This window comes from Anneissia japonica, unplaced genomic scaffold, assembly GCF_011630105.1.
Source record: "Anneissia japonica isolate Jap-2015-1 unplaced genomic scaffold, ASM1163010v1 scaffold5067_len495651_cov149, whole genome shotgun sequence".
Lineage (NCBI taxonomy): Eukaryota > Metazoa > Echinodermata > Crinoidea > Comatulida > Comatulidae > Anneissia > Anneissia japonica.
The window spans coordinates 359,549-371,024 of NW_022754121.1; the positions used below are offsets into that span (position 1 = coordinate 359,549).

Genomic DNA, 11,476 nt, shown 5'->3' on the forward strand with positions numbered 1-11,476 from the left:
AAAAGATCTATTAATCGCCCATACAAAAAGATAATCAATCGGCCGAGTGTTCCGAGAGCTCCTCATCGGAGCTAAACATAATAACTACAGGTAATTAATTGAACCATTGTGACGACAACAAATATATAGACCCAATGGTTAGATTTCCCTGTCTTCATAGAAGGAAATTCTCCACTCATAACAATTATGTTTTTGTAACATCAAGTAATCCCAACACAGTAAAGACACAATTAGGTGGATTGTATTTCTTTTCTTAAATAACCTATACAATAATGATATTAAATAATAATAACAATAACAATAGTAATAGGCCTATAAGTGGGTTCATGGGGATTAGTGTCCCAGTGTCACATGCAGTTTCCGAAAGAAAAAACAAACAAAACAAGCAATTCAATTACAAGCAATTACATTATTTAATAATAATATAAATAATAATACTATCAATAATAACAATTTAAAAATAATAATAATAAAAATAATATTTATTATTATTATCATTATTTAACATATAAAAAATAGTAAAGATTAATAATAATACTTTATACTATATATTTAATAATTGTTTTTGTTTTGTTATTCTTATTCTTCTTCTTCTTCTTCATTATTATTATTATTATTTTTATTATTTTTATTATTATTTTTATTATTATTTTTATTATTTTTATTATTATTTTTATTATTATTATTATTATTATTTTTATTTTTATTATTATTCTTATTCTTATTCTTATTCTTATTCTTATTCTTATTCTTATTCCTATTCTTATTCCTATTCCTATTCTTATTCCTATTCTTATTCTTATTATTATTCTTATTATTATTCTTATTATTATTCTTATTATTATTATTATTATTATTATTATTATTATTATTATTATTATATTCATCATCATTATTAGTTTGATAGTGCGAATGACATTGAACATTCAAAGAAAACTCTTCAAGCTGAGGGCTTTAATGCGATGATAATTGCCTGTCATACCGTATATATTCAATGCACAAATAGAGGCGAGTGCTTAAAAAATCCATCAAGATATCGGTTGTTTTCTTTCATCTACCGGTACTCATTAACAGTGGAGATCATTTGCACAAGACACGTGCCTCGAAAGTCATACACACATACTTGAGAAAATCGAAGTTATGAAGTGCATAATAATGATCTAGTTACTGAACATAATGTATAGAAAAATACAGCTACAACGCGTTGTTCGATTAGCACACACGTATTTCTATATAAATGGACAATAATTTTGTTTTTAAATATAATGCGCGTAAGAGCTTATTAATGTGGTTATTTCTTTACTTAATGAACATACATTTTGTACGAGTGCCACTGTATCAAAAGTGTTTCCAATAACTCGATTGATTGAAAGCTTGTGGCCCTCTTAGCAAAAAACTGGAATGGACACCATTGCCTTCTAACACGTAGCCTACACACGTGCTCTTTATATATATCCGCAGATGCAGACCTATACAAATTATACGCACTAGGCATCGGTAGCGTTTATAAAAACAATGCTAAATTTATTCCACTAGAAAAAAATATATTGCTTTTGATACAAACAAAATTCCACGAAAAATTGAAATAGCACAGGAACCAGCAGAAAGAGTGAAGAGTATAACATTACTATTATTATATGTAAACATAACAATATTTGTCAATGGTTGGCCAAGGTCATTAGTAATAATACCAGGGACTTGGAAAAAATCCCCAATTTGTCCGTTCCGGAATGCGTACATCTATTGAATAAAACGCTGCACATGGTGCAAGGTATCATACACTCGAAGAATAATAAGCAAATATTATTATTGCAAACAATACTAACAAAAGGAAACAATTACACAGGTAATTTATAATAATAATAATGTCCATTCAAATTGTGTCATTCAAAAAGAGGCAGTGTTTAAACTGTCTCTTATACACATCTAGATGTGTATAAGAGACAGAACCTATACAATAATGATATTAAATAATAATAACAATAACAATAGTAATAGGCCTATAAGTGGGTTCATGAGGATTAGTGTCCCAGTGTCACATGCAGTTTCTATTCTTTTATACCAACACGGAAATCATCGTTATGAGCATGCATATATAGATAATATAAACATTATAAATAGGGCTCTGCAAGCCTTAATATTGCATACCAAATTAACAATAGGCCTATGCTAAGAATATACACAACATAAACAAATATAAACATACAAATATATAAGTATAGGCTTGTTTTATATAATATATTTTTCAAAAAGCATGTTTGAATTTGGTTTCTTTGTATAGCATGGATTTGACCATAATAAAACATAAAAAATAATTTCAATATATAGATTACCGAATGATATCAAATCACTTTATAAAATTTATTCTTTTCTATTTTACTCTTTTATCTGTTCAACAGGCGATACACAATTATCATCAATTTATTTTATATAATTATTATTAAATATATAAATACATTATAAATAAATATAAAATAATACCAGAGAATACATACAGGGTCCCTGTGATTTCTGCTTATTTTATTCGTGATCATCGGAAATTGAATTTGGTTACTCTTGTTCAGATATACGATGTGAACGTGTGTTGTAGTAATCAGTATGACGTATGCCAATATAAAACTCCTTTAGAAATTAATTATTCCTTTGTTCAGTTAAAATGTCAAGGATATTATAACAAAATAGTTAGTGCAAAAAAACCATTATTCTGGTACACAAGGAGGTAAAAACTCTACACAACATGATTCCGGAATCGTCACATACGTAACAAAACCAAATCCAACTCTCAGTGGGGTGAACCCACACGTAATTGCAAGCAAGTGTCACAGATCAATGCGTTGCTAACGCGAGAATGCGTTGTACTCAAGCCCATCGTTTCATTTGGTCCATTAATCATATTTAAGTCTTTAGAAAATTCCACTAGCACCCTGCTTTTCATAAAACCTTTTCTTTCGTTAGGATTCGTGTTCAATATCAAACCACATCTCCCGAGATATCTTTCAAGGACGTGTTCAAATATATAGAATAATAAAGCTTGTTCACCAGCACAGCTTATAATATCACAACATTTAATAATAAACATCGAAATATATATATTATATATTTTATATATATATATTTTATATATATATATATTATATATATATATATATATATATATATATCTTAATATCAAAATAGAAATATCCGTTGCATCAGAATCGCAGACTGACTCACAACTGAGCTTCAGAGTACAAACGGCTCAATTGATGCTCACGTGACCCATGGCGTAATGCCTGTTTGTGATACCATCTTCGAGGGGTATAGCAAGGACAAATCACCTTTTGAAATGCCTTCCGAAATCGCAGGTTAAACGTAATGTACAATATAGGGTTGCAGAGTGAATGGACATAGCCCATGTACACAGCAATGGTCATAAGTTTGGGCTTTGTGCAGTTTGGGCAGATCGCGTAAACGATAACCTGTGCGAAGTAAGGCATCCAACATATCAGAAAACATGTCAGAATCACGCCAAGCTGTTTTGCAGCTTTCTGAGCTCGTTTTAGTATTAAAAGAACTTTACTACCACGACCACTGAGGCCAGTCAACGAATGGCGTAATCGTGCGCGTACCGATCCCGTGGAGCCTCGAAACGATGGATTGCTTGCGAAATAATCTCCATTGCGCTTTATATCTCGGCGCTTATTTCCTAGAAGTGTAGCGTGTCCATTCGATGACGTGTGGTTTGGTATCATCGGTGAGGAAGTCGTGCTGGGTAGTTGAGGACTTGAAGCGCTTTGTCGGAGGCTTAAAATCGGCCTAATTTGTAATGGGTGATCGTCAGTACCCTGTGGCAACGACAACTTGCCACGCATTCGCCGTGTCGTATGACCATTACGCGGCAGCCAACTGTCACTCAAACCTTGACGTGTAAGATACCTTTGACTTATACGTTTCTGTGTTTGACTAGATGTGTTTGAATTATTGTTACTACTACGTACATCACCGTTTTTTATATGCGATTTAACAGGAGTGTTGTCGACTTTCAGCTTACGGTCTTTATCTCGTTCGGCCGCGGTAATGGGTATGACGCCATTTGGACGGCCATTTTGACATACATGATGGATGTTTTCGGCTTGACTCAGATTGGTTACGCTCAATATCTCCTGTTTCGCTTGTGTGACGACAATTTCGCTATCGGCCACTTCCAAAGTTGACGCCTCTACACATCCTGATGGCTCCTTTGAAACACCCGATGTAGAGGAACTGCCAACAGTCGTTTCAACTTTATGATTCATTGTACGGCCAGACTCGAAGAGAGAAAAGTCGTCTTGTTCTCCTTCTAATGAACTTCCTGCCTTGGACTTTTTTTCTTGATCGTCACTCTCAGCCTCTTCATCAATACTAGCGTAACACCCAACACTTCTGTTGTTTACGATATAACGATTGTTCCACGCAGCAGAATGAGTAGGGCTATTGACAGCACTGTCATAGAGGGATTGCAAATGCCAGATGTCACTCTGGCTTACCAAACTGTATGCGTTCTCACTGTCTTTTTTCGAGTTCTTTGAGGCCATGCTACCAGCGCTCATCCGGCCAATCGCCATTGTTGACCGCTTCTGAATGGCTTTAATAATATGGAAATACATTGCACATGTAATACACAATGGTATAACAAACACGAACACTGAACCAGTAGCGAAATACCAAGATGCAGCTCCGTATTGCACGAAATTTGAACGCGCCGACACCGGTTCGGCATCAGGGTACACATATTTCCAGGTGATAGCAAAAGGTATAACAATCACAAATACAATTCCCCAAATAATTGCTATCATCATAATGGCATGACGTTTGGTCCGTAATCGAATATATTTGATCGGATAAGTAATGGACCAAAAACGATCTAAATTCAATAAAATCATACTTAAAATACTCGTAATTGAAAGAAAATAGTCTAACGTTACCCAGACGTAATACATTGGTCGGGAGTTATTCCAAACGTCTGGGTACGACGAATCAAGCACATTAGGTGGGATGATAAGTAATCCTATGAATAAATCTGCTATAGCAACTCCTGAAGTGAATGTACCGGAAACCGAATGAAGACCATCGTTTAGACGAAGAATTACTATAACAACGAAATTTGTTACGCACGTTGCAACACTTAAAAGTACTATCAGAGAGGTGCGTACAAGACCCCATGCTTCTAGGCCAAGCAGTGCTTCGCCACATGGTTCTATCGAGCTCTCCGGCGTTGTGTTCACTCCAGACATCGATGCCCAGGGTAAATTGTCCGTTTGAGCTGAAATAGCTACAGACAGCGTCTGATTTTGTAAATTCATGCTGAACTGCACTACCGCATCGCAGTCACGATCACCTGCCGACTACTGATGAACGGACAATCTCCGTGCTATTTAATTGGCCAGTGTATTTAAAGTCTGCGACCGGCAGCCAATCACGGTCCTGCGGATGGTTTACAATCATACATTATCTAATACAGTACTTAATTTCTGCAAAATCCAGGGAGCTCGTAACAACAAAAATAGCATCCTCCTCAGTAATGTATGAATGCTGCTTTTAAACAAATGTTTTCTGATCTGATATGAACTCCGGGAATAAACACATTAAAAATACATAGTATCAGCTCTAATAATATATAATATAAATGAATGTAATAATAATAGGACTACAGCAATATTAGGCCTAATACTAGTAATAAATAATTCGCAACAAAGCCCACGTCGCCCAGTTGGTTTAGGCGTCTTTAGTTAGCAGCAGATCCCGAGTTCCAACTTGGTTAGGTAACGTTTTTTAACACTCGCAGATATCGCACTATTCTATACCTGTCTCTTATACACATCTAGATGTGTATAAGAGACAGGTACAATATATAGGCTACAGTCACACTAGAACCTCAAGCCTGGGTTGACTCAGTAAGGTTAAGATCTCATGCCTGGCATGAAAATGTTCAGTTTACACACTTGGGTTGACCTATGTTGACCTAAAATACAGCATAGGCCTACTGTAGTTACCAACCGTCTTGCATCATGTGGGACAGTCCTGCATTTCAAAGTGATTTTGAGAGCATTTTCAAGCCAGGAATAAGTCAACCAGTGGCGGCTCTACGATATATTTTTTTAAGGGGGCTAAGCTGACTAACACAGGGACTTGAGCTCGTAGGCCCAAGCTGGAGGAAGGGGGTTGAGAGGGGTTCCCCCTCCCAAATGAGATTTTTTTTAAAGAATATCAACCTCTGGATGGCCGAAAATGGCACTCTCAGACCTGTCTCTTATACACATCTAGATGTGTATAAGAGATATATAAATATACATAGTGATGAGGCTGCATGCATGGGCAACAAATTGCGAGAAGACGTATAAATTGTCGTAATTTGATTTGAAACGAAATTAAATGCGTTCGTTAAAAAAAATATGTAATCGTATGTTTAGATGTTATAATTTTGATATTATACAGTAGATTATTATATTTAATATTGTAATATATGTTTCCACTCTTTATATGAATTTTAAGTTTAGTAATATAGGTATTTATGTAAATTGTGATGTTTTAACAATCGTGTGTCTTTTTTTTTTCATAAAATAGTTTATATCGCTTAGACCCCAAGCAATTAATTTTGTTTTATTTTTTTTAATTTAAAACATCTTTAGGCAGGATAACTACAGGCGGGATCTTATCGCTGTTTTACAATATGGTCCTGCAAAAACACAGTACAATAACAAGAGCAAAAATAACCAGCACCTTACAATAAAGGAGTAGTAAAAACTTTTGGGGGAAACTATCCCCCTCCGGACACCAACCCGGTACTTCTGAGTGAAAGTTTCGGGGCCAGGAATTACGGATCAAGGTTAAGCTTAACTACATAACTTAACTACAATATGGTAAAAACTATCCACCGCCGGACACCAACCCGGTATTTCTGAGTCCAGGTTTCGGGGCCGGGATTCAAGGTAGGAAAAATACTGTAAAATTACTTAAATAGATAAAAATTGTAGAAACTATTCCCCTGCCGGACAGATCCCGGTATTTCTGAGTCAAAGTTTCGGGGCTGGGATCACAACTTTTATCTTAACTACAAACCTAACTAAACAATGGTAAAAACTATTCCCCGCCGGACACCATCCCGGTAGGCTACTTCTGAGTCAAGTTTCGGGGCCGGATTAAATGTTTGAAATATAGCCCAAGAAAATATAAAAGGAAATTAATTGGGTAATCAGAAAAAGTTTTTCTTTATAAGTAATTTTGAATAAATTAAGAGATTGACATTCTTGAATTTTGATTGGGATTTTGTTCCAAACTTTTGCTCCAGAAATTTTTAAAGGAACCATTCATTACAGAACAATTTTGAATAGGGGGGATAACGTTAAGCGAGTGAGCGTATCTCGTAGAATATCCATGTCGGTCCACAACCATTTCTACATAATTACATAAGCGGGAAGGTGCAACGCCATTTATACATTTGTACATCAAACATGCTAGGGCGTAATCTCTATGCTCATCAAAAAGTTTCCAATTATTTTGCTTAATAAGATCAATTCCACGAAAATTTATAAAATCAAAATTATTTTAAACTATTCTATCAACTAGTTTCTGTATCCTTAATAGAATGTTTTTGTTTTTGTTAGACGTAGTTCCCCACACTGAGATTGCATAGTCCATACAGGGTTGTATTGTACTTTTATAAAGAATATTTAGAAAAGATTCATTTAATGTTTCTGCCAATTTATTTAGGATGTTAATTTTTACCCAATAGTTTTATTTAATTTTTGAATATGGTCATTCCAGGTAAGGTTTTCATCAATTTGAAGTCATGAAGTCCTGAATAACGAATGTTTTTTACCTCATCAATGGTTTCATTACCAACATGAATATTCAAAGAGTAAAAAGGGCGAACATTTCTATTTTTAATAGAATAACTATTATTATTTTACTAAATAATAGTAACTTAGCATCCGTATTTTAAAATCATGTTTCACCCAAGAACTCCATCACTTAATAATAATAATAATAATAATAATAATAATAATAATAATAATAATAATAATAATAATAATAATAATAATTAAAAAATAACTTTCATTTTAAAGAAGTGCTTAAGGCGGTTGATTGACTTTTTTCACGACAGGATCACGTACACATCACATTAATATCTCTACTCATAGTACCAGTAGCGACTGGTTCCAGGAGCGGGAAAAGGGCGTTCATCCTCTTCCCCTGGATTCCAAATTCCTGATGTGCATTTCACTTGTGTCTTTGGCTAAGGTATTTTCCTCGACTTTGTCCACTCCAGCCGCGAGTTGCAGTGACAGATACAGTAAAGGGGGTGGCGAAACAGTGGCGGCTCTAGGATATATTTTCTAAGGGGGGGGGGGGGGGGGGGGGGGCTAAGTTGTCCGACAGGGAGGACTTGAGCTCGTAGGCTCGAGCTGGAGGAAGGGGTTGAGAGGAGGTTCCCCCTCCCAAATGAGATTTTTTAAAAGAATATCAACATCCGGATGGCCGAAAATGGCACTCTCAGACTGTGACAGACATGTGTTGGCTTGGTGTGGGCCTATTTTTATATGTTTTATGGTCTGACTGCCCGTCAAGCTCTGACCGGCGGGGGGGGGTCTTGACCTGTCCGGTGGGGACTTAAGCCCCTGCCCCCCTCCCACCGGCCGCTGGTGCCGCCACTGTGGCGAAAGTGGCACTCGCCCCCATGAGCTCTCATCCTTGACGGCAGCAAAGTGAAATTGTTTAATAGAGAATACGCTCCCCGGAGCCCACAATAGGAAATGAAACATTCAAACCCTCCCCACCATATATCCTCGATTGTCGATTGGCACTGTGCCACCTCTCCCCACCTCACCCTGTTTTATGCACCATGACGCTTATTAAAGAGTAGAGAAAAAAAAATTCCTATCAACTATCCGTTTTTCAAAATACTGGAAGTGGTAGAATAGAAAGGGGATGTACCTGATTAACTTGCCTTTTGACATTTCGGTCTGCATCGTAATTGTCCTGTTTTAAATATCGATGTGTGATCTGAACACGAAAGAAATGAATTCCATGGAACTACCTCTCATATACTAAAAATCAAAGAAAGACAACGAAACAGGAATAATACTATCATTAATGATATCGCAACATGCATTGCTGTCAAGCAGCCTTCTCGTGCAAGTCAAACCCTTATATTTTTTCCTCTTTGTATACAATTGATTAGTTTGTGAAATGAGCAGGTGTTATGACTCAGATGACGCGCAATGATAGTTTGCTGGTAATGATACAAACATAATAAAGAAAGCCGAAAGAAATAAATTAAATTCTAAACGATCGGATGCACAGAATACACATAAATGAACGTGGATAAAGGCATATAATTTTATAGATCCATGTGACTATGATAAAAATACATTCCGACAATATAAGAAGAAGGTATAAAACGGGAAGTGCGAAACTACAAGAAGAGCGAGCGAAAACCCACAGGACCGGCAAAACATTTAAAAAACAGAACATCGAACGAACCGTCCAATAAAACTAGGTCCCGGTTCAGCGTCCGATCCTAAGAACTATAAATAAAGCAATCATATTTTCTTATAAGAAATGCTTCTCACATTTCCCCATGCATTTTGTAAGCGATATGTAAACGAATGAGTAATGATATTCAACCCCGGGGCGGAGTTGCTGAGGTTATATTTTGGCACTTGAGTTCAGCTGGTTAATTTCATCCAGTTAAAGTGATTGTATAATAGCATTTAATAAATATCCATTCTATTATCTATTACAGAGTTTTCGCAAGCTTTCGATGACGAAAACGTTTACGTCATCAATTTGAATCGCCTGTCTATTGTTACTGTCCCGTGTGAACACGTGTAAGTGTGGGACATCCGCGTATTCCTAGTCCAATTTGATAGATCCTCTAAAAAGTTCCATTACGAAACGTTTGAGCCGATCCCCATGATCTGTCGTCACAGTGTATCTGCGTTTTACGAGCATCTCGAAGAAAACAGACTATATTTAAAATTTAAAAAAAATACCAAGAATTCAACCGAGTTCCGGTATATATATGTCTATGCCTTTCACATCAACATTGACAAAATAGGCCTAATGCAACAAATTTATTGGAACTGTCAATAACTAAAAACATGAGAAATCTGAGCACTCTTACGCCAAACACTCAGGGCCTAAGGCCAAGTTAAGATTGTCTGCGGTGCGTGAAACAGAATCTTTGTTGGGATTGGTGTAGGTCTAGGCACAAAGAAGAAATACGAAGATGTGAAGATGTGCTGTATTTATTGTTTTCGTAAAGTCGCGAAACCTTATATTATACAATATTTGCTTTATAATGAATACGGGATTAATAATTTACAAAACTGGTTAACGAGGGCGCTACATAAAATGATATAACCTACCATATGTTTTGTCTTAAAAAATATATTACAGTCTGATGAAATCTGAACAAAATCCCCATTAAATTCTTAAAATTATACGTATAAGCGAATATATGCAAATGTTGAGGAGATCGAATCTGATTCCGTTGCGTCAGGTTCTCTCATTAATGTCTAGTAATTTTATACTTTTATTCATTATGACGTTCGTCAAATATAATTGCATTTCTACTGCCTGTCTTCTTGTTGATCTTGGCTGTGATATCTTAGGCATTCAATTATGCACAATTATTGCTTTCGTCATGGTTAATCGCTTTGCCTGAAAACAACCGTAAAACATTTAATAATAAATTTATGAATATTTCGGAGTGTCTGCTCCTGCCATATATAGCCTACTAAGCCCATCACCCCACACCATCTAATCTTGGAGTGCATTATACCAAAAATAATCCAAAATAAGCAAATATACCAATATCGGAGTTGCACCTAACGAAAATACGCCTAGATTGAATGTTTTAAGTTTAAAAAGTTATTTTGGACCTGTTCAACCATCAAGCCTTCGTGGTCTAATGGTTATGACGCTCGCCTTGTCAGCGAGAGGTCGCAGGTTCGAATCCCGTCGGAGGAATTTTATTACACAATGACCTTTATAGGACTTCATTCGTTGAAAGCTACAGGGTAGCCTACGATGTTCTATCATGTCCTTATGTAAACACTGTATATGTACCTTTGATGATTTATATAATATATGTATATATAGGCCTACTTAGAAACTTTGATTTCTCTGCCATAGACAGTTGCAAATCAAAACTCCTTAGGCCTGTGTATTTTTTCGAATTAGGTTTTTGAAATTTATTGTTATTGGTAAAAATTGTTTTCTGTTCTGCGATGATACAGTTATACTCAAGTCTTCATAATTATCATACGAAAATAATAAGCAGATAATTATTTTAAGCGTAGGCCTTATCCGTGGGCAAAATCTCCGTTTTTTTTTTAAATAATGAGACGACACGTATACATGTTCTCCAAACCAGGAGTTACAGCGCCCGAAGTAAATACTCCAAAACAAAAGATTTAATTGCGTATTTTTGTATTTTGACACATTTTAATGG

At 35.7% G+C, this 11,476-nt stretch overlaps 1 protein-coding gene across 1 annotated transcript; it reads right to left on the minus strand.

Annotated features, from left to right (window-relative positions):
* Positions 1 to 2,032: 2,032 nt before the first annotated feature.
* On the minus strand, positions 2,033 to 5,555 carry LOC117123133 (histamine H1 receptor-like). The gene has a single exon (XM_033268983.1). The coding sequence runs from the start codon at positions 5,319 to 5,321 to the stop codon at positions 3,210 to 3,212; it is 2,112 nt and encodes a 703-aa protein (XP_033124874.1). The 5' UTR covers positions 5,322 to 5,555; the 3' UTR covers positions 2,033 to 3,209.
* Between the last annotated feature and the right edge of the window lie 5,921 nt (positions 5,556 to 11,476).

Excerpts from the sequence above, each read along its gene's own strand:
- LOC117123133 (XM_033268983.1), bottom strand. The coding sequence starts at position 5,321 with ATGAATTTACAAAATCAGACGCTGTCTGTAGCTATTTCAGCTCAAACG.